We start from the raw sequence: 24255 nt of genomic DNA, 5'->3' as shown, positions 1-24255 counted from the left end.
TTTCCTGAGTGTCTGCGTTCGCCACACCCGCCCACCCCGGCGCCGCCATGGAGGCCGCACGCCCCCCGGCGCCGGGACTGGGCTGCGGTTGCCCCCCGCCGCACGCCGCCAGCTGGGCCCCTGCGGCCGTCTCAGGCCCCTCAGCCCAGCGGGACGAGGCGCCCAGGCTACGGCCGGAGGGGGCGGTCCCGATCGCTGCGCCCAGGACGGGGCCCGCGCTGCCGCCGCAGGTACCTAGCCGGCCGGCGCGCGGAGGGGCACTGTCATCCCCGCGGGACAGGGGGCCCGACCGCCAACCAAGTTTCTCTCAGCAAAGATGGCGACGGGGCCGCGCAAACTTCGGGTCCCCGGAGGCGGGGCGGGCGGGGACCCAACCGTCCGGGTGTTCGTCCAGTTCGAGCCGTGGAGTTGGCGGCCCGGGACCGCTTCCCGCCGCGCGGGACTGGAGGCGGGGCCGCGCTGTCCACACCGGCCCTAGTCGGTTCGGGGGAGGCAGGCGCTGCGCAAACTCTGGGTGCAGGGTAGTGGGCCCAGCTGGCCGCCCGTCCTGAGTACGCCCCGTCCGCAGGGACCTGCCGTGGGTGATGGCTTCGCGGGTCTGGAGTTGGCGCTGCCGCCGGAGGCGCGGGCCTTGGACCTGTGGGTCCCGGGGAGCTGGGTGGGGGTGGCGCCGGGGCCCCAGTCGGCGCACATCCCGGTGCCCGTGCAGAGGTGAGCCGAGGGCCGTGGTGGCGCACCAGGGGGGCGTGCGCACACGTGCGCTGGGGCGTGTAGGGCGGTGGGTGGGGCACGGGCCCGTGACTATCCGACAGTTTCCCAAGGGCCTCGGTCCGGAGTCTAAACTGGGCTTCTGGGGCTCTCCACCTCGACAGCACTGGGGGTTATTGAGCGCAGAAAGATAACCGAATTGGATCCCCAGTCTGTCCTGCCCCTGGAGACCAGAGTGCAGAGTTGGGATCTGGGAGTGGGCATCAATGTGCAGGAGGCGCTGTGCGGGCGCGCCTTGGCCCGCTGTCCACCCAGCCCAACCTAGGACCCTCCCGTCACCTCTTGCCCCACGTGCTGCCTGTGACCGACAGGGCTCCTGGACTGCTGGGACCGGGTTCCTGGCGATGCTTGGAGGCCAACCTCCCCGTGGCTGCCCCGCCTTCCTGGCCTGGCGCTGTGCCTGCGCGCGGCTGTTGCACAACCCTGGTTAATGTGTGAAGCGGGGGGTTGGGCCTGTCCTGACCCGCCGCACCGAGACCTCAGACCCCTGCCCAGTGCCGGGGCCTGAGGAGCCATCTGGGTCGGAGCCCAGGCAGCAGCGACCCCGGTCTCTGCCCTGCTTTTGGCTGTTGGTGGTGACTTATGACTGTAACCGGAGCAGGGGTGGAGCTGGGCCTCCAGCCCAGCTGCCCGGAGTAAGTGCGCCTGAGGCGCACCCACGTGCCCCAGCCTGCACGTGTGTGCACGCCGGCTAGGGGAGTGGCCAGGAGCACCTGCTGGGTCCCCAACCGCACCCTGCACCCCCCCTTCAGATCCCCTCCGGGAAGAGTGCGGCTGGATGAGGTCATGGCCGCAACAGCCCTCACGAGCCTGTCCACCAGTCCCCTCCTGCTGGGGGCCCCGGCTGCAGCCTTCAGTTCAGGTGAGACGCAGGTGGTGCCCAGGGGTGGCAGTGGGGCCGTTCTCTGGACCATTTGCCCCCCAGACCAGGAAAGTTAGTCCTGGCATCTGCGGCACCGCCTTCCAAACACAACTGTTGAGCTCTCTTCTGAAAGGGACACCAGAACCCTAAAGCCCCTTATGAACCTTTGAGACCTGCCTACCGCCACTTGGCTCCTCTCCAGCAACTGTTTCCCAAATGGGCCAGGCACCCCCACCCCTTCCTGTGGCCTTGCCTACCCAGTTCAAGTGGACAGAGAGAGGCCCTGACTGGCTCTCCCACAGAGCCCAGCTTGGAGCCCTGGCCAGAGAACCTGGGCCAGCTGCCGGACAGCTACGATGGCAGCAGCAACCACAGTGGAGATTGGGACTTGGCCAGCTACCCGGCATCCCCGTCCACTCCGTCGCCCCCACTGCCCCTGGAGGCAGCCCACTTCCTGTTTGGGGAGCCAACTCCGAGGAAGAGGAAGGTGAGCATAGGGGGGTGGTGCCTGGGGTGGAGGGTGGGGTTTGCAGGTGCTGACCCTGACCGCTGGCCCCTGTATTTCCAGAACTCGGCCCAAGTCATGTTCCAATGTCTGTGGAAGAGCTGTGGGAAGGTGCTGAGCTCGGCCTCCGGGATGCAGAGACACATCCGCGTGGTGCATCTGGGGTGCGGTGGGTGGGGCGGAGGAGGAAGGGGAGGGGCGGGACCCGGGGTGACGGCCACCTAAGCTCCTGTGTGCCCACAGGCGCCAGGCGGAGCCTGAGCAAAGCGATGGTGAGGAAGACTTTTACTACACGGAGCTGGACATTGGGGTGGACGCGCTGTCCGATGGGCTGTCCAGTCTTACCCCAGTGTCTCCCACGGCCTCCTTGCCGCCCGTCTTTCCCCGCCTGGATCTGCCTGAGCCCTCAGCCCTGCCCCCAACCCCGATACTGAGCCAGGTGGTCTCGGGACAGGTGTGCCACATCCACAGTGACCATGCTTACCAGGTACTTGAGGCCTGGGTGGGTGGCTGGAGGTGGGTCTTGGGACACTGGTTCGGCAGTGGAGCGGTCCCATGACTGTGTGTGTCCCCCCACCCAGGGCTGCCTGGACCCCATGCACCTGGAACCGCAGCCCCCCACTGTCAGGGCCTGCTTCACACCAGCCCTACCCTCCAAGCTGGCTGCCAACCCCAGGTATGTGTGTCTAGGAGCAGGGTGGGGAGTTCCCCAGCCCTACAGCGCCCCATTTGCTCCCTGGTGTCCCCCAGGAAGCCTCGAGGTGATGCCAAGAAATGCCGGAAGGTGTACGGCATGGACCACAGAGAGCTGTGGTGCATGGCATGTCGCTGGAAGAAGGCTTGCCAACGCTTCCTGGACTGAGCCCCCAGCTCCTGGCTTCTTAAAGAAGAAACTAATCTACCCTGACCCAGGGCCACAGCCTGGGAGAGGCCAGGCCTGGACTGTATGCCCCAGGCACACTTACTAACACTGGGGGTCAGTAACTCTGGCCCCCGGATGTGGGGGTACCCTGACCACTCAAAGTGCCTCTGGAGAAGCCAGTCTTTTGCACTATAGCCAAAGTGTATGCTGTTCCCACCCTGCCTCTGGACCCCAGAACTTCCAGGATGCTGACAGGGCCTCAGGCCACACCACGCCAGGCCAGCCCTAGATGCACTTTGAGGGGTGACTGGGGAGAGGTCACTGCACTTACCGCGAGGGTCTGAGAGTCCCAAGGTGGTGTTTGTACTGTGCCCCCAACCTCAGGTGTCTCCGTCTGAGCCGTACCAGGCAAGGAGAAAAATTAAAGATTTGGGTTTTTTTCCAGAAGTTACGTCTGCCTCTGGTGGGAAGGAAGACTCCTGGGAGTCTACGGGCTGTGGGGATGGCTGGCAGGAACTGCTGGGGGCAGGGGGGGTCTCAGGACCTGCCAGGCTGTGACACACACAAAGGCATCACTTTGAGCAGCAATTTCCCAATTTATTGAAACTGGTCGCTTTTGCAAGAATGTCTAAACTAATCCCGTCACAGAAAGGAACCCCACAGGCGGCCCCAGAGCACGCCTAGGCAGACAAGAAACGTGGAGACCCAGTCCCAGGACCTGTAAGGTTGACCTGGACTATGGTTACAAAGGCAGGACAACAGTCATGTTCCCCAACTGGATACGAAAGATCTCTCCCCAAATATTAAACACAGCTCTAATACAAACACAGGCTTATAATAATTAATATAAAGTCGATATAATATATTCCCAGAAAAAGTCAACAATCTTCAAACACTGCCCTTTTTTTCTCTTTTTGTCTGTTTCGTTTTGTTGACAGGTTGAAAGTATGTTGAAAAAATAAATATTTAGGAAAAGCATGTACAGCACTCTCATTACAAGTCGTTATGAACGAAAGGGCAGGCACAAAACACAACTTGGATCTAAAAATAACCACCACCACCGAGTATGGCTTTAAGAGTTGCACTTGTCACAGAATAACCTAAAATAAGATTCTTGTAATATTGCAAAAAAAAAAAAATTCCAGTTTTTGCATTTTTCTCAGATTTCTTTTTTTAAGAAGCAAGATGTGCAAAATCGGAAGCATTCAGCTATCTTTTGAGCTGAGGTCCTTATTAAATCATGGCGGTGTTCTGACTGTGTCCCCAAACCCAGAGAGTCCAAACACAACCTGGTCAGGATCCAGAGCTTAGTACAAAACCCCGAGATCTTCCCCCCTCCCCCCCAATAACTCACAACCCCCAGGGGACCGAAGTTTCCCCTTGGGTGTTGCAAATACCAAATACAAACATACAAACTAAAAAATACAAAATGTGAAATGTAATCTACACATTTTCCTCTTCATAAAAAAATATTTATTAGTTTAAACATTGATTTGGAAAAAAAAAAAAATCACGTAAAAAAAAAAACACACCAAAAAACTAAAAAACCCTCTGTGTCTTTTCCCTGTTGTCTCTTGAGAGATCTGTCCACCTTGGTCTTGGAAATTCAACACTCTGCCTATCAGAACAGCGGCTGAGAATCAGGAACCTGCAACTGAACACTACTTTTGGGGGAAGTTGTGGGGGCAGGGGAGGCTGGGATCCTTGCTTTTCTGGTACAATATTGGTTTTAAGGAAGAAGACCCCTGTGGCAACAACATTGGACCCCCCACAAGGCAGGGAGGTTGGTCCAGAGGGGTAGCGGTCAGAAAGAGAAATCCTGAGTGTTGAAGGGCTAAATGCCCTTTGAGGGAGGTGAGTTGGCCCTGGGGGCCTGGCGGGCCAAGGTGGGAATAACCCCAGACGGAGCCAATAGACACTTGTTGGTACAAAGGCCTAGTTGCCAAAAGCATTTTATAAGAAAGTAAGTCTGTCTAGAAAAGAGGTTACAAAAGAGGTGTGGGAGCAAGGTACAAAGACCCAGGGGGGGCCCAAGAGGGCAGGCAGCAACGTGGTTAGCAAAAGCCTGCCCGGCTTCCCAACAAGGACCCCAGCTCCTCGGATCCTGGCGGCCTGCTGAGGCCCACAAAGTGTACCCCCTCCTAGATGACTATAGGAATGGTCACTGATTTTATTTTCTAAAAAAACTTGTGAGGTGTCCCCCGCCTGGGGCAGTCTGGGAGGCAGGTATGGTGTGTTCAGAAGCGCAAGCTCTCTGCTGAAAATTAGGTAAGGGAATGTGCGGGCTTCTTTTCCCATAAAGAAAAGCTGTAATGCAATTTTAAAAAGGTTTGTAAAGACTGGAGAATTAAATAAAAACAGTATAGTTCCAATGGGCACAACTGCTCAGCACCCCAGGGAATCTGCTGGGGTAGACCCCCACTTCCAACCTCTGTCCAGGGTCAGGAAGGAGAGGATGAGTCTCCATTAATGACGTGGTCAGAAAGGACACGAGGGGGGCTGTCCTCCACAGGCAGTCTGTCCGGCAGCAGTCCACCCTTGGTTTCTCATAGTGGGTGGGCTGCCAGTGTGGGGTCTTGACTTTCCTTTCAGAAAACCGAAAAAAGAAAAAGAGGGGGAAAGGGCCATTCTGGTGATAAACTGGGAGCTCACTGGAAAAATACAGCAAGAGGACTCTACACAGCTAGCGTGTTTGTCAAGTGATGAGAACAATGCCAATGGAACTAGCGGAACTAGTGCATGACATTGTGACTTCAACATTTGGTGGACTCGAGTGGAGTGGGAGGGGTAAGCAGCAGACGGCTTCAGTGTAGCAGCAACAAGGCAGGAGTGGGTGCCCGTTCCACCCACAGCTGTCAGCGGAAGTGGGCCACCACCGACGGCTGTGGGTGCATCAGGCAGGTAGCCAGAGCCACGGGGATGAGACCAGCGCCGGCGGGCTCTCCACAGAAGGGCAGGCAGAGAGGCAGCTGGCCTGAGAGTGCGGAGGCCTCTGCAGACAGACAATAGCACCGAGGAGCCGGCCTAGGGTTTCTGCAGTGTATCAGTTGAGCACCAAAGCCCAGAGGCAGGAGGGTCTCAGGCTTTCTATGCCAGGACTCTCCCTGGGTTCGAACTGCTAATGCCAGGCTGCTGAGGAGGAAGAGGAGGAGGTGGTAGGGGTGGACGATCTGCTCTCAGCTATGCAAAGCTCTCTCCTCAGAACCTACCTCGTCCGAAGTGCAGGCCAGCCCCGACTCTTGGGAAAATCTGACATGAAAGCAGGAAGGCCCACCAGCTCACTCTTACACCAAGCACCTGCTGGGAGCTCCCATCTGTCCCCACGGATGGAGGGTTGGATAGACAGGCCAGCAGATGGGGGGTCCTGGAGGGAACACGCTTTGCTTTTTTCTCAAAGCATTCGATGCCCCCACTCCCACAGAGCAGCCCCCTGGGCCCACTGTCTTCTGTGACTGGGGGTGGGCAGGCAGGTTGGGCTGCAGGAAGAATGTGGAGGCCCACTGTGATGCTGCTCCAGGCTGGGGGTCCCTCTGGCCCACGAGGAGTCAGCCGCCTAGGAGACCCAGGCCAAGTCCTCATCAGGTTCCCCCGAGGGGCTGCGGGGTGAGTCCCCCTCGTCCTTCTCATCCCCAAGCAGTGCATCCTCAGGGGCCAGGCCTCCATCCTCGTCCAGCTCTTCCTCGACCTCCCCACGGGGGTCATCAGTGTCCTCCAGATAGGGCCCGTCGCCGGGGAACAGCGCCTCCGGGGAGCCCTCGCCGCCCCCATGGTCCAGGGCTCCGGCCACACCTCGACCCACACAGTCAGCACACACACCATGACGCCTCGAACCATGCTTAATGCCCACGCTGGCTGCTGACATGAACACACGGTTGCACACTTTGCATACGTACTTCTTGTCTTTGCTGTGCACCTGCGGAGATGGGGAGGGGTGGTCAGCTCAAAGGTGGAGTAAAGGTTTCCCTTGGGAGATCGGAGGACCTTTTTTGGGGAAAGGCCTTCTCTATGAGGGGCTGGAGGGTCCCTGAATTGCCATCCCTCCTTTCTAGAAGCAACATTACCGCAAAGTCACAAAATGCCGAACCATGAAAACAGTAATTCAAACATTAAGTGTCCAACCAAGTTCCCAGTAATCAGTGGGAGTCAGAAGTGTAACCTGGGAAGGGACAGGCCAGGTGTGGGGATTGAGCTGAGGCCACAGCCTGCCCGGGGGCTGCTCCAACGCTGCCTTGAAAATACGACAGATGGCATTCTGCAAGTTTGCCCCCTGCCTCTGTGGAGCGTGTCCCAGCTGGATGGGAGAACCCCTCCCCTCAGTGGTATCCCTAGAGGGCCACGTCAGGTGTGGGCGGTTCAAACTTACCAGCAGCTCCTCAGAGACCCTACCCAGGGTCCTTAGCAGTCAGAACCATCTCAAATGCACTTCACAACAACATAGTTAGCTCATTCTAACATTGCAAACCCTTTTCATGAGCCCAGCTTACATGCATACCTACAGTGGTAAAACTGCCAATTCACCTTGGAGGGTCAGCACAAAAGAAGACCCCCTAACAAGAAGGATCGACACAGTCTCGTAGCAGCAATGTGATCGTTCTGTTGTGCGTAGGATCACTATGTCGGAACCGAGTGGACGGCACCTAACAACAACAGTGTGTCTGGTCATTAACACCCAGTTACAATGACACTTTGAATCACATGGTTTTGTTTGCATGTGCTACAAACACACGCTGCTGTGTTTTTACAGCCTCAGACTTTGTCAGACTTCTGGTGTTTTAGCTACAATGCTGTGTTAAGCAGTACTGGTGAACGTATATCAATAACGTTTTTGAGAATGATGTAGCAATGAAAGGAAAAGAAAGAGAAAATTAAAAACCACGAGACTTCCATTCAGTTACTAATAATATTATAAGTAAGAATGTTGTCAGGCAATGTGGAAAGATTTTACAAAACAAGTTTGTTATTTGTATTCATGTAACCTAAAAAATACTACATTTAGGCAAATTACAACTATATGTGTCACATACTATTCTAGGATTAGGACTCCTAGTGGGGGGCTGTAGGATCAGCACTGGATTGGAAACCACAAGGTCAGCAGTTCAAACCCACCAGCTGCTTCTCAGAAACCCTATACGGGGTCGTTATGAGTCAGAACTGACTCTACAGCACTTAACAACAACACCACTTCTAGAATTAAAATAAACACTAGTTAGGATTTTTGTCTGGTCTGGTAGGGGAGGAAGTCCATGGCGTAACACCAACCCAAGTGACATTACTGCCTCCCCTCAACAGAAAATAAAAATTCAAGACCAATTACAACTAGCACTGTATTCCGTATGGATGATCTTGGCGACCAGCCAGCATCATCAGGCTAAGAGTGGAGCCATGGAACCCCGGCAGCCTCTGGGTCCGAGGCTCCCAAGGTGAGGGGAGCAGCTGTGTGGGGAGCAGGAGCGGGGGTCTGTATTAGAAGACTGAGGCATCATCAAGGCATTGCAGGGTCTCAGGTGTATATCGGCTCGGACCAGATGGCTGGGCATACGTCTGAACTGAGGAGTGCTCCAGGAAGGATGTCGGTACCATGGCAACCACTGTATCAGTCCTGGAGGCCTCAGGAGCTTGGGTCAAGGCTACATTACTGCAGCAGGTCCTGTTAACTTCTGCCTCTATCCTTGCAGAGCAGCAGGACCCACTGCCTGCCAAGGAGAAGATAGTTCTAGGGGTCCTGGCTGCTGCTCCTCTCATAAGAGGTGCCACTGGTAGGGAAAAAGCCCCTCCTTAGAAAAAGGCCATCATGAATTCTGAACACACCTTTCAGGGAGGAGCCCAGGTAAGGCAAGCAAGTACCAGGACAATGCCTGCCTCCCGGGATGAGACACGGAGGAGCCCAGCAGGTGACAGAACACGGTCCTTGAAGAAAATGGAGCACTGCTTGGCCGTAAAGAGACAAATACGAAATACCACAACCCTTGCACACATCACGCTGAGCAACAGAAGTCAGACACAAAAGGCCACATACTGTGTGACCCCACTGCAACCAAATATCTACAACAGGCCAACGCAGAGGGACCACCATTTCCAGCTGGCTCTGAGGGGCAGGAGGGAGACCGGGACCTGAGTTTCTGCTTGGGCACTGACAGAAATGATTGATGGTCTCACAGCAAGATGAATAGTCTTGATGTCATTGGATTGCACACATATGAATGGCTAGGACCACAAACTTTCTATCACATGGATTTTACCACAATAAAAAGCTGCATACTGACAGGGATGGGCAACTTGGACATTGGCGCCCCAAAATGGGGGGGGGGGGCTACAAAGGCAAGAAGTGACTAGCTTACAAGCTTTCAAGAAGGAACCTAGATCCAGAGGGCACAGAGGAAGGTAGAATCTCCACTGAGTAGTATCCAATCTGACTAGGCGGGGCTGATGAAATGAAATGCTGATAGGTCTCTTGTGATACAACAGTGAATAATTGTTATCAGGACTGATTGTGAGGCTTTGAAATGTAAAGGCCGACATTTTGTAGCAAGGAGGGGAGTGATTAACTCTTCAGTCTAGGAGCAGAGGTCCCTGGGACCATCAACAGAGAAGAGCGGAGAGCGGGACCCTATCCAGAGAATCAGTGATGCCTGAGATGGAGGCAGAGAAGATGACATGGAGAGATGGAGCCGCTGGGGACTTTAGATCCAGAGAGGGAGAGGGGTTGTGTGCTGACCGGGGGTTGGGGGGCAGGCTTGTAGTGTATACCCTTTAGTTGTTTGATGATGCATGGAGGGGATTGTAACCATGTAAAACCAATGTTCTCCCATGTAAACTATCACATAATTCACAATAAAACATTTTTTAAAAAAAGCTGTGTACTTAGTGAATAAATTATTTACACGTATTAAGAATTTAACATTCATTCTTAATACTAAAAAATTACCCAAAGGTAAACATGGGTTTGTAAGAGAAAAGATCACTTTTTCCTAGATAACCTTACTGCTGTTCACACTGGGTCGAATGTTAACAGCACCAGATCAATTCTCTCTGAGCAGAAGTGACGGAGGTGTGCCATGTGTACCCCTCTAAGGTTTGTAGGATCAGCACAAGGTCAGTGGTTCAAACCTACTAGCTGCTCCTCAGAAACCCAATACAGGGTCACTGTGAGTCAGAACCAACTTCACTGCACTTAACAATACCAGCAACACGTTTTTCTAAAGGAGCTCTGGTGACACAGTGGTTAAGCACTCAGCTGCTAACCAAAAGGTCAGAGGTTCAAACCCACACAGCAGCTCAAGAGAGCGACCACACAATCTGCTGCCATAAAGATGACAGCGTGGGAAACCCTGTGGGCAGTTCTCCTCGGTTACACCAGGGGGCGCTGTGGGTAGATGATCTAAGAGTATATACAAGTATACAGTGACACAATCCACGACAGTCTGGGAAACCCTGTGGGGCAGTTCTACTCTGTTACACCAGGGGGCGCTGTGAGACAGCACCGACTCAATGATAGTTGTAGGAGACCTTCTAAAATAGTACTCATTCAACTAAAGCAAAGCCACTGCTGGTCCTACAGGAGAGAGGAGAGCCGCCTCACGGGGTTCCCAAGACTGCAGTCTCTACGGACATGGCGGACTGAGCCGCTGCTCGGTTAACAGCCACATGCTTTAACTATTCAACTCTGTAGAAGCAAACCAGACAAAACCAGACAAAAGGGCACTTTCAAACCAAAGCCTGAGTTCTCAATTCTCAGGCCCCTCAGTGCTGGGTCCACTCCAGGCTCTATAGCCAGCGTGGTCAACGGTGCCCCCACAATCAAGTCTGCAAGGGTGAAGGGAGCCCCTGAACCCCATCTGTGGAGGGTCGTGGCCCCGGGTCAGCCAGCTCCACTTCAAAGGTCTGGACCTTAGCTCAGCCTCTATCCCTTAGAGACCTGAATACAGCCGTTCCCTATAGGGGCCTGCCTGCCCGTATTCCCTATGAGTCCTGAGGACCCCATCCCTTGCTCGGCTACTGGGGGAGGGGGCTCTGTTCCTTCAAGTACACTGTAGGGGTGACCCCCACAAAGTCCACAAACTCAGCTCCCTTCCCAACAGGTGACTCTAATACTCTTCCCTGCCCACCCCCACCCCCTGCCGCCCCACCAGCACACTCAGTCTAAGCTGAGAGCCTGGGTGTCTCCCTGTGGCCCCACCACCCACACCTGGCCAAGACCCTGCCCTCACAGTCTTCAGGTGGATCCTCCCCCCATCTGAGTCCCCAGCCACCCCAGTGCCCAGCCATTTAAGCCCTCAGCCACCCTGAGCCAACTTCTGAGAGACGTTGTTAAGTGCTGTCACGAGCCATATAGGATTTCCAAGGATCAACTGATGAGTTTGAACCACCGACCTTACAGTTAGCAGTCCAGTGCTGACCCTACAGTGCCAGGCCTTCCTGACAGAGGCACTGTGCCCATGGAGATGACTCTCCTTATGTTTTGTCCAACTGCCCTCCTGTCCCAAGGTTCCACACACAAGTCCCTTTTTGATCCTCTCCTGGTCAAATAAATCCGCTTCTCAGACCCCTGCTGACCAGTCCAGCAACAAACTCATCTATGGACAGAACACCAGGCCAGGACTGGGGGAGGCACTGAAGAGCAGAGAAGCGGGGCCTAGGGTGCAAGAGCATGGTCAGGCGCAAGGATGGGCAGTGGACTGGAAGAGGGCAAGAGGCAGGCAGCGCAACTGTGAAGAGAAACCCGGAAGAGCTTCCAGCGGAGAGGTGGTGAGTGGGCAGGGTGCCATGACCTGCCTTCAGCATGCTCACACACACACACACACACACACACACACACACCCACACACACACCGTGCACGCACACGGCACGTCCCACTGGCTCACCAGCGTGTGCCGCTTCATGTGCTCGCGCCGTGTGAATTTCTTGCCGCAGATCTCGCAGGGGTACGGCCGCTCGCCCGTGTGTGAACGCATGTGCCGCTTGAGGATGCACTGATGCATGGCTGAGAAGCTGCAGTACGGACACTTGAACTTCTTCCTGATCACTGTGAACTCGTTCACTGAAAGACAGAGACCACAGCACATCACCACGTGGTCCACCCCATTCTGGAGGTGAACCACAGGAGGGAGGGTGCAGGAGACCTGAGGGGTAAGCAGCAGAGACGAAGGTGGTTCCCATGGCCTGACAGCCCACCGAGCAGCAGCACCCCACGCCCCAGCTCCTGCTTACAGTCCCCACTCCCACTTCCAGCGGGACCACCACTCTGAACCGAGGCCAACACCTAGGCCGGTAGTGCAGCATCCTAATGCTCACAGAAGCCATGCTGAGTACTTCGCTGGGTGGCAGGCGCTCACCCTGTCACTACCTCTCTCTGTTCACACAGGCTCTGTGAACCCCACACGCCCCTCCATGGGACAGCCGTGACCCCACAGTCTAGGCAGAAAGTCTCTTGGTGATCATTTGGGTGGGATTTGGGGTCTCATGGGAACGGATGCCACTGTCAGCCTCCCAGACACTTCCTGGGGTCCGTCCTCTCAACTTCTGCCAGAGCAGGGGGCACTGGGAGCAGCCTCCCGCCCTCCTTGGGGTGTGCAGCCACACCAGAAGACTGTTTTGTCATTGGCATTTTCAATTCGGCTTTACAGCTTGCCCTCTGGTGTACCACTCCACATCCTGGGGTGTATCAGACCCCCACCAGCATGGCACAAGCCCCCAAGCCCAGAGAACCAGAGGGTCTTGGCCAGGCAGGCAGCTGACAAGATGCTATGTATCCTCTCCCAGCCCGTCCACACCTGTGCAGACTCCCAGAGCCCTCAGACATCTGCCACGTGGCTACACATGTCACACTTGGTGTCAGGTCTGATGACCTCCCTTCCAAGTGCAGGCTACTGCGTACCCAGGCCTGTGGGCACTGGAGAGGAACCCAAGGTTCTCCTGGAGGTGGGCCCAGGAGCCTGGCTTCTCAAAGCCGTGGGACCTGCTCCGCCCCATCATCCGTCCACCCATCAGGCTGCTGCTGGCCCCACTGAGGCTGTCTCTGCACCGGACAGAGCAGGCCACACTAGGGAGGAGTCCGGGACACACCAGGGCCCAAGCCCCCCACACACTTCCTATTGCCCCTTAGACAACACGTGTCTGCTCCCTCAGTACTCTTGATGCAACTCCTATTGCCCCTTAGACAACACGTGTCTGCTCCCTCAGTACTCTTGATGCAACATCTTCATTTATTAGAGCCCACGTGGCCTGTGGCCGCCTGCACCTGAGACCACTTCATCCTCTGGAGCTCCCATCAGTCAGTCCAGACACAGGGTGGGTGGGTGTCTCTGGTACGGAGGACTCTGGACACTCAGGACTGCAGAGTGACCTGTGCTTCTGACCACATACCCCCTCCAAAGTGAGGCCATCACAGTCCAAGGCATAGGGATACCACAATGACACGTTCCGTGTCATCACGTCTTGTTTCTGTGCTCACAAAGGGCCCCAAGCCCCCAACAGAGGCAGCAGAGATGAGCTCAGCAGTCCCATCTAGTTATCACCTGCCTGTGAGAAGTGAAGGCTCCCTCGTATGGTAAGGGGCTTCTGTGTGCACATATGGGACCAGTGCTAAGGACTGGGGTAGAGGTCAGGGAAGAGAAGACAGGAATTGATGCAGACAGGGAAAGTTCTCAAAGACTCACGAGGGAAAATGAAAACGCACCATTGCCCACAGTGCAAAGACAACTACGGCTAACAGTTAAGCATCTGTCTTTCAGGATTTTGTGCAAAAGCATAAGAAAGCCAACCTAATGTTGTTGAGTGAGTTCCAACTCACAGTGACCTATGAGGTGGGACACAACAACTTCAAAAGGTTTCCAAGGCTGTAATCTTTACGGATGCCGACTCTGGTCAAGCGGCTGGTGGGATTGGTAATACAGTGCTTACTCACTGAGCCATCAGCATCCCTTATAAGCACACAACTCTATTTTTTTTAAAGTTGGAATGATAAGATACTGTCATCTTGACAACCTCATCTTTCAAAGCCATGATTTAAACCAACTGTCTGGTTTTAACTGTATGAATGTACCATCATTTATCAAATACATCCTACAATTGTTTCCTTTTTTCACTCTCGTGAGGAAAGCTCCAACCGTTGTGATGACTGCACTGGGGCTCACTAGCTTCTCCAGCAGCTGCCCCATCTGCCCACCAAGCCCACGTATGCCATACACAGAGCGTGCGGGTCGGGGCAACGTTAACTTCAGTGATAGAGCAAACACAAACCGAGTGGCAGCAACCTGCTGCCTGGGGAGGAACTGGCCTTCACAAGGACCGTGGACAAGGACAGAGGAACCAGCCTGCAGACAGGATGGTCCACCAGCCCCCAGAGAGGGTCACACCCAGATAGCATATGCATGACAAGCACAGAGTATCCATCACACCAGAGCTCGTAGTTCCCGAGAAGGAACCCTCACATTCCTGTCATCCTCCCCTGAGGACCCACAAGCCCCCACTGTCCTGGTCCTTCTACGCCAGCCCCCCTGACGCTGCTCTGAGCATGAGACACGGTTTCCTGCCATCACCCCGAGCCGGGCTCACCCCTCCTAGGAGGGAAAAGAACATGCATTTCTGGTTTTTTTTTTTTCAGTTAAAGTCACTTTTCTGAGGATGGGCTCATGGTTTCTCCTCTGCTTCCGTACGTGTACAAATTTAAAGGGTTTAATTGTCATATATTTCACTCTTCAGTGTTGGTAATTCAGACCCACGTGTTTCATCAGTAGCCACTCATCTATGTACAGAAATGCTGTTTCTTTCCTAGAATAAGCAAACTTTAGGGTGGAGGAGTACGTGGGCATGAATCCTTGGAAGTAACGCCCACTCCCCAACCTCTGGAAAACTCTCACCTGGGTGGCCGTGCCCCCTATGGTGCTTGGAGCCACAAGAGCTTACCAGACCCAGAGCCGCTCAAGAAAGACTTCTGAAGCTCCCAGGGGCAAGGGTAAGTGGCTACATTTTTTGTTAGTTTCCTGGGGCTTTGTAACAAAGTACCACAAACTGGCTAACACCAAGCCTGAGCTCCCACAGTTGTGGAGGCTGGGAGTGTAAGATCTGGGTCAGCAGGATCATGTTTGGCACAGGCTCCAGGGAGGGTCCTTGCCCCTTCCAGCTCTGGCAGCACCAGGTATTACTAGGTTTGTGGCCACATCACTCCAGTCTGTCTCCAGGATAATCTTAACTCAAAATCATGACCTAAATTATGTCTGCAAAGACCATTATTATAAATAAGGTCACATTCGGTTTCCGAGGATTAAGACTTGAAGGCATCTTTTGGGAGCCACTGTATTTAACTGATGGTGAGATCACTGAGGGGAATTTTTGTTGGTTATTAGTCCTGGTGGCACTACTAACTGCCAGGTGGGCAATTCAAACCCCCCAGCTGCTCCTCAGAAATCCTCCTATTCAGGGTCACTGAGAGTTAGAGTAGCCTCGACGGCACTTCACAATTATTAAAGTATTTGTTATTAAAACTAAACTAACACCTTCTATAGTTTGTGGTTTACAGTCTGTATATCTTAGAAGCTGGACAATAAACAAAAACAGCCCGAGGAACTGATGACTTAGAATTAGAGTGTTGGTGAAGAATACTGAATTTATCATCTATCTTGGAAGTGCAGCCAGAACGCTCCTTAGAAGCCAGGATGGAGACTTCCTCTTATGTCATCAGGAGGGACCAGGCCCTGGAGAAGGACATCATGCTTGATGAAGTGGCGGGTCAGTGAGAAAGAGGAAGACCCCCAACAAGATGCACATAGTGATGGCAACAAGGAGCTCAAAACCAAGAGGGACGATTAAGAGGGCGGTGTCGGACCAGCAGTGTTCTTCATGTTGTATAATGAATGGGTCACTCTGAGTAGGAAGCAACTCGATGGCACCTGACAATACATCTTAGAAAACTTGCATCTTATACTCGTTTCATAAACAGTTAATGTTGTTGTTAAGTGTCATCGAGTTAGTTCTGACTCATAGTCTGCAACAATGAGTCAGAACTAACTCGAGGCCGGTCCCCGACAACTCATAGTGAGCCTGTACAGGGTTGCCGTGGAGAGGCAGGCTGGCTGGTGCGTTTGAATTGCAGATGTGACGGTTCAAATCAACCTTGTGGTTCAGTGCTTAGCCTACGATTTTAATAAAATTAATTTTACCAAACTTTTACTGCTAGTGATTTTTGTAAACTATTTACGAAACTTGCCTACCACCAAGATCACAAAGCTATTTCCCTAGGACTCATCCTAAAAATGTATTTTTCTTTTACATTTAAGTTTACAATCCATCTCAAATTCATGTTTGGATACTTGGTATGAGGTAGGGGGTTGAGACTCATTTTTACCCCATGCCAGTAATACCCAGTTCATGTGGCACATCTGTCCACCTTTCCCTCACCCAACTGCTGACTGAGGTCACTCAGGAACGGCGTGTCTGTATCCTCCATGCGGTTCCTGTCTGTTGATCTGTCCTGGCATTAAGACCACAGCAATTCAATCACCGAAGCTCTGCTCATCTAAGAAGGAGGCCTGCTGGCACCATGGTTAAAGTACTTGACTGCTACTGAAAAGTTCAGCAGTTCCATCCCATCACAGTGGTCCAGGAAAGCAAGGTGAGGCATCTGCTCCCCTGGAGAAACTCTAGGGAACAGGTCCACTCTGTCCAGTAGGGCCAGTATGAGTCAGAATCAACTCGACGGCAGTGGATTTGGCTTTGATTTTATACAGTTTGATATCTGCTAATGTTCGTTCTCTGGGTTTTTTCTTCTTTAAAATAGACTCAGGTGTTCCTGATCCTTCACGTTTCCACATGCATTTAGAATGATCTCACAAAAGTTGCATAAGACACCCCCCCCCACACACACACATTCACACCCATCACACATTCACACACGCACACCCTGCTGGGATTTTAACCCACACTGCATTGGATCCATATACAAATCTAGGGAGATTTCAACATTTGTGTCACACTGAGTCTTCTAGCCCATGAACGCAGTATCTCCCTCCATTTATTTAGATCTTTCTTTGTGTACAGAGACGTAGCAGATGTTCTGTTTGGGGATCGCTCTCAGGTGTCAACCTGCATGTGCAGGACCCTTCCCAGGACCCCAGACAACACTAAAAGCTCAGGGCCAAGCAGTTATCATTTTGTATTGAGTATGAGGATAATGATTTTTCAGACACCTGGAATCAGATTAAGAACAGTTCTCTCTGTTCCAATTTGCTTATATATATATATATATATCATGAATGCAGTTGAATTTTGTCAAAAGTTTTTTGAGGTCTTCATCAATGTTTTTTTTTTTTCCTTTATTGTGCTCATGTGGTGAATTAAACAGGCTGATTTTCGGGTGTTAATAGAACCTTGAATTCCTGGAATAAACACAGCTTGTCACAAGGCACTGTTCTTCCCTACTGCTGGAGACTCAATTTGCTAAGATTTACTTTAGGAATTTTGCATCTCTGTTGAGTGACATGCAGCAAGTTTGAAAGTGCTCTCTCTTCCAAGTCTCTGAAAGGATTTATATACAGTGATGGCACTATTTCTTCCATGAATGTTTAGGAAGCAAACACCAGTGAAGCCAATTGGAACCTTAGCCCTTTCTCCATGGGAAGGTTTGAACATGATGAATTGCACTTCTTCCATATTAATTTTACCAAACTATTGAGTTTTTTTTCTCCCTCTGGCTGCTTTTAAGTTTCGTTCTAGTTTTTATCTTTGATTGTCAACAATTTGATGATTTGTGTCTGTTGTTGTTAAGCGCCATCGTGTAGGTTCTGACTCATAGCGACCCTGTATACGGTTTCCGAGGAGTGGCTGGTGGATTTGAACCACCGACCGTGGAGCTCAAGTGACCTTTCAGTCCAATACATTATCCCACAGCACCACACCAGGATTTCTTATGTGCCTGGGTGTGGTTTTTGTTTTTATTTATGGGTTTTCTTTTTTGTTTAGTTTGTTCTCACTCTGCTTAGGGCTGTATTCTTAGGTCTGTGGACGGACGGCTTTCATTCATGGAAAACTGAGCTGTTGCATCTTGTGATGCTGTTTCGGTTCCCCCTTCCCCTCTGCAAGTCCAATACACACACACACACACACACACACACACAAACATAACATTTTCACTGTGTTCAGATGGCTATTACACTGAATCGTCACTTTCAGATACTGTGTTTTCAGTTCCGGATGTTCACTTGATTCTGTTTTATGGATTCTATTTCTCTACTGAAAATATTGATCTCCTAATCTATTTTGTTCAAAATTTCCTGTATTTTTTGGAATATGTTAATTATAGATATCTTCAAGTCCTTGTCTGGTAACGAATATGTTTTTGTTGTTGATCTCTCCCCTACTTGGTTTTAGCATTTTATTCTGTCTTTAGCATACCTTAGGATTTTCCATTAAGTGCTGCACACGTCAAATGAAACAGCTCAAACATTTGGAAGATGTCAACGTTCTCCAGACATAGCTAAGGTTTTCTTGTTGTCGGTGTTGCTGTGTATGCTTGTTTCTGGTGAATCTTGATCCTCTGGAGCTTAGTTTGAAGTTTTCTTAGGGCTGGTCTGATTGAATTTTGTTTCTACTCCTTGCAGAAACCTCTGCTCATTGCTGTAGCCCTGGGTCGCCTGCTGCTGGGGTTCTTGGAGTGTTATCCTCTGTGTGTTCAGTTCACAACTTGAATGGGATTCACACCCAGACTCTGGGCTTCTTGCTCCTAAGAATAATCTTCTCCTCGGTACAAGAACACTGCTGCTTGCTGGAGAGTCCAGTTCTTGTACTGGTGTTTGGAAAGATGCTTGGGAAGAACTTGTCCTGTGAACTTCCTGCTCTCCAGGATGACAGTTCTTCAGGACCCCTGTGTGTGTGTGTGTGTGTGTGTGTGCATGCTACCTTTAGAATAGTTTTTGCCTACAGGCAAATGTTGTTGTTGTTGTTAGGTGCCATCGAATTGGTGCCAACTCATAGTGATCCTATGCCCAACAGAATGAAACACTGCCCGGTCGCGGGCCAACCTTAGAATGTTTATGTTTGAGCCCATTGCTGCTGCCACTCTGCCAATCCATCTCGCTGAGGGCCTTCCTCTTTTTCTTCAATCCTCTACTTTACCAAACATGATAGCCTTCTCCAGGGACTGGTCTCTCCTGACGACAATACGTCCGAAGTAAGGAGCATTCTGACTGTACTTCCAACACAGATGTTTGTTCTATGGTACCTTCAATATTCTCCTCCAACACCGTAGCTCAAATGCATCAATTCTTCTATGGTTTCCTTATTCACTGTTCAACTTTCACATGCATATGAGGTTACTGAAAATACCATGGCTCGGGTCAGGTGCACCTTAGTCCTCAAACTGACATCTTTGCTTCTCAACATTTTAAACAGGTCTTGTACCGCAGATTTTGCTTATGCAGTAATAAGTCTTTGGATTGCTGACTGCTGTTTCCATGGTGTTGTTGATGGTTGATCCAAGCAAAATGAAGTCTTTGACAACTTCAATCTTTTCTCCATTGATACGGATGTTGTTTATTGGTCCAGTGGTGAGGATTTTTGTTTTCTTTATATTGAGATGAAACCCACACCTAAGGCTGTGTTCTTTGCTCTTCATCAGTATTTTAAGTCCTCTTCACTTTCAGCAAGCAAGGTTGTATCATCTGCATATCGCAAGTTGTTAATGAGTCTTCCTCCAATCCTGATGCCACGTTCATTGTTCCTTGTATAATCCAGCTTCTCAGATTATTTGTTCAGCATACAGAGTGAATAAATACGGTGAAAGGATACAGCCCTGGCACACACCTTTCCTGATTTTAAATATAAAGGGGAAAATACAAGCCATTATTGTTGCTAGGTATCACTGAGTTAGTTCCTGCTCATAGCAACCATTCGCACTGCAGAAAGAAGCACTGCCCAGGGCTGTACCAACCTCACAATCACCACGTTTGAACTCCCTGTTGCAGCCACGGTGTTGGTCCATCGCACTGGGGGTCTTCCTCTTTCTCACTGACCCTCTACTTTACCAAGCATGATGTCCTCCTCCAGGGACTGGTCCCTCCTGAAAACTGTGGGATGAATTCTTGCTTACAAGGAGCATTCTGACTGAACTTCTTCTAAAACATTCATTCTTCTGAATATATTTATGATACATTCAACATTCTTTACCAACACCATCATTAAAATGCATCAACTCTTATTCAGCCTTCTTTATTCATTCTCCAGCTTTTGCATGCATGTAACGTGATTGAGGAGTCCTGGTGTGGCACTGTAGGTTAAGCGCTGGACTGCTAACTTCAAGGTCGGTGGTTCAAACCCACCAGCCGCCCCTCAGAAACCCTATACAGGACCTGACCCAACTTGACGGTACTTAACAACAACAAAGGTGATTGGAAATACGATGGCTTGAGCCCTGTGCACTTTAGTCCTGGAAGTGACAGCCATACTCGTTAACACTTGAAACAGCTCTTTTGTAGCACACTGCAATATGTCCTTTGATTGCCTGACTGTTGCTTCTATGGGCATTGATTATGGAGCCAAGTAAAATGCAATCCTTGATAACTTTAATGTTTTCCACGTTTCATAATGCTGCCTACTGGTCAAGTGGTGAGGATTTTTGTTTCCTTTATGCTGAGTTGTAATTCATACTAAAGGCTTTGATCTTAATTTGTAGATGTTCCAAGTCAACAAGCAAGGTTGCGTCATCTGCATACAGTGAAAGGATTTAGCCTGATGCACACCTTTCCCAATTGTAAACCATGCAGTATCCCTTTGCTCTGTTCAAATGATTGCCTCTTGGTTTATGTACAGATCCTACATCAAAACAATTAACTGTTCTGAAATTCCCATTCTTCCTAATGCTATCCATAATTTGTTAAGATCCACACAGTTGAATGCCTTTGCGTAGTCAATAAAGCACAAGCAAACTTCTTTCTGATAAGATCCATCTGACCTCAGCAATACTACTTCTCATTCCACCCTGTGGCTTGGAGTCCTGGCAGTTTCCTGCCAACGGGTTGCTACAATCATTCTTCTATTATCTTCAGCAGAACTTCGCTTGTATGTGCTATTAGTGACATTAGTTGGTCATTTACATGTGCTATTTGAATATGCACAAACAAGGATCTCTGCCAGTCATTTGGCCAGGTCGCTGTCTTCCAAACGTGTAAGCACAGACTAATAAATCTTCTTCCAGAGCTTCCAGTGTTGCATCCGTGTGCTGAAACATTTCAATTGGCATTCTGTTGATTTCTGGAGTGGTACCACCGGTTCTGGATCATAGGCTACTTTCTGAAATGGCTGAATGGCAGCCAACCCTTTTTGGTACAGTGACTGTGCTTACCCTTTCCATCTTCCTCTGATGCTTCTTGCATTGCTCAGTATCTTGTTCACAGAATCCTTCAATATTACATCTCGTGGCTTGAATTTTTTCTTCATTTCTTTCAGGTTGAGAGATGTGGAGTGTGTTTTTCACTTTTGGCTTTCTAATTCCAGGTCACTGCACATTTCACTATAATACTTGATTTTGTCTTCTCAAGCTGTCTCCTTCAAAGTTTTCTGTTCAGCTCTTTTACATCATCATTTCTTCAGCCCACCTTAGCTTCTCTATGCTCAAGGTAGGCATTGCAAAAACTGGAAGTAAAAAAGACTTTCTCCAACACAATGCTTTGAATTTTCTAACAATACATCAATTCTTCTTTCTTACTACTTGAGATGCATAATGTCAAAATAACAATGCCCAAGGCTGCATTTTCTATTTTAAATTCAGCCCAAATTAACACCCTCAAGTGAATGGAAGTCTTTATTTGCACACACACACACACACCCCACTAGAGTGAGACACAAGTTTGTGCCACCACCGTCATTTTGTGAAAATGTAACTATGCTGAGAAGTCCAAAGTGAATTTATAAGCATGGGGCAAGTTCTGTGGCAGTAAATAGCCCCAAATATAGAACCAGTCTTGTGTCATTAAAATGCTATTGCCAACAAAGAGTAATGTTACATACTGGTTGTTGTTGTTGTTTTCCAAGATAAAGAATCCTCTTTGAAAGCAACCCCTGAGCTGCAATAGTTCAGTGAGAAACTCAACAAGATAGATGAGATGAGCTGGAAGACCTAAGTGGACTTGCTGAGATCTCCACGTTGGATGGTGGCGCTGCTTCAAACAGAAATGTTCGGCGTAGGCATGAAATCAGACACTGTCTGTTCTATTAGCAATTCCTATTTACTATCTGCCACAAGAAGAGTTGGTTTCAAAATTGTATCCAAGTTTTCTCACAATGTAGGGGCCTTGGACACTACAACATCTGCTTCCCTTGGGTTCTGCTTTCCGCCCTCCATCCAGAAAGCCGTCCTGTGAGCTGGTGAGTCAGTGGCAGTCACGTGGTTCACGTGGGTCGTCTCCTCCACAGCAGGTTGATGTCCTTCCTGTTCATGAGGGATCCAAACTGGAACAGTGGCCTCATGAGGTTACACACATTGTCCTCCTCTCGTTGTGTGTCCAGGTTGGTCACAGCTCTCCGGGATCTCACAGCTGAAAATTGCCATGGTGACCCTCAAACAAATGAAAGCAAAGCTTCATTGTGTTCTCAAATCACACAGGCATGAAAACTGCACAGCTGAGGCATCTGGAGTTCCTGGTGGCATTGTGAACGAAATCAGCTGCTAAGTGAAAGGCTGTACATTCTAGTCAATCCAGGATGTGCTGTGGAAGAAGGGTCTGGTGATGTTTACATGGGGCCACATGAGTTGGAATCAATGGTGGCTCGCTGGTTAGTAAGGTGTCTACAAACCAGAGTTACTGACACTCTCTAAATGGCCTCCCGATGTCGGAGGCATGGCTAGTGGGATTGAATGATGGTCACAACATCCTCAACCAAACAGCTGGCCTTCTATGTCTTAAGAAACTCCTCTGATGACCAGGAAGACCAGCAGTTTGGACAGATGCAGTAGTAGAATGGATAGTACATGGACTTCCCCAACCACGTCCTGGTCAAATGGAGGTGGGCATGGCTAGGGAGGTGGGGCGGCACCCCAAGCTGACAAGGAAGGTTTTTTCCTGTCTGCAAGTCCCCTCAAAGCTAGACAGCGCGTCTCTGGAGGCTCCCGCTTCCTTCTCCAGCACACCAATGTCTGTCTCGCACCGTTTTTGGTCAGTTTCCTGATCTGCTTCCCACACTCCGGAGTTCACGGCCAGGCAGTGCCACTGGATATACACAGGACAGGGGTGCTTGGGGCTGGGGTTGTGCTTAGTACACGCATTGGGGGTCTCTCTGGACACTTTACTACAGAAGAGACTTAGGGATGATGTCCATCATGGACAAAGGAAACTGCTCAAGCCTGTCTGCTTTAAAACCATCTAAAAAGCAGCCATCTTCTGCTACCACGGTGGACTCTTTATGCGGCCCCTTAACTAAGTCCAGGGCAAAGCCATCAGTGACTGAAGAACTCTGGTCGAGCACAAAGCACAAAGTAGGTGTTGCTGAGCCCAGGCCTGGTGGCAGATCCAGGGGAGGTCCCTGGAGGCTCTCGGTGCTGGGGAGCCCACGGCCTCTGCGGAAGCCCACCCAGACAAGGAGGACTTCCTGCTCAGCCTGCTGCCCAGCAGGAGAGTTCTCCACCTATAACCGGAAACAGACAAGTTATGGACCATCAGGATTGATGAAATCAAGCAAGACTGTGAGCAAGTGTCTTCTGTGTCCTGTGACTCACCTGGGTCGCTGTACAGCTACCGCGGGGACAGCCCGTCGCTGCCGTCTGGGGAGAAAGACTACAATCAATTCTCAGGGATTAGACACGTGGAGTCAGAGTTAGGGGACCCCAATGTCTCCTGCTAAAGCAGCAGTGGTGGAGGGACAGGTGCTTAATTCATCCTCAAAATTCAAAAGACGCGGCTATGCTCTTTTGAAAGATTGTTTTATTTTTCATTAGGGGGTACCCCTAACCTAGAAGGCCTTCCTTTACGTAAACCACCCTTGTGCCTTTGGGACAAGCAGTTGGAGTTTGGTCTCTGTTAGCCCTTCCTGCTGGCTTGACAGGAAGGCCCGAGTTGGGGAGGAAGGGCCTAGCAGGTAACCACTAAACCCATGGCACTGCCATTAAAATTGGCTAAACGTCAGCAATGCAGCTATTTCTGAGAGTTGGTATTTTCAACCTGCTGCTCAATCAGATATCTTTAGATCAGGCAAGAAATTCCTCAGAGACAAGTTCAGAGATATGCTCTCCTTTAACCCTAAAAACCCATTTGACTTCTCACAGCAGACTGCTT

General features: G+C 50.8%; 2 protein-coding genes across 2 annotated transcripts in view; one reads left to right on the top strand and one right to left on the bottom strand.

Moving 5' to 3' along the window:
• Positions 1-47: 47 nt before the first annotated feature.
• Positions 48-2997, top strand: SLC2A4RG (SLC2A4 regulator). Its single transcript, XM_006873378.1, has 8 exons — positions 48-230; positions 569-711; positions 1521-1630; positions 1933-2117; positions 2199-2299; positions 2379-2622; positions 2717-2811; positions 2886-2997. The coding sequence occupies exons 1-8, from the start codon at positions 48-50 to the stop codon at positions 2995-2997; spliced, it is 1173 nt and encodes a 390-aa protein (XP_006873440.1).
• A 3553-nt stretch (positions 2998-6550) lies between these two features.
• Positions 6551-24255, bottom strand: part of ZBTB46 (zinc finger and BTB domain containing 46) — a 40707-nt gene continuing 23002 nt past the window's right edge. Inside the window, exons 3-4 of the mRNA XM_006873334.1 lie at positions 11860-12035; positions 6551-6910 (exon numbers count right to left, since the gene is read on the bottom strand). Coding sequence (XP_006873396.1) covers positions 6551-6910; positions 11860-12035 — 536 coding nt within the window. The remainder of the gene's footprint in view (positions 6911-11859; positions 12036-24255) is intronic.

Source organism: Chrysochloris asiatica, unplaced genomic scaffold (genome assembly GCF_000296735.1).
Source record: "Chrysochloris asiatica unplaced genomic scaffold, ChrAsi1.0 scaffold00238, whole genome shotgun sequence".
Lineage (NCBI taxonomy): Eukaryota > Metazoa > Chordata > Mammalia > Afrosoricida > Chrysochloridae > Chrysochloris > Chrysochloris asiatica.
This window is presented reverse-complemented; position numbering and strand designations above follow the sequence as displayed.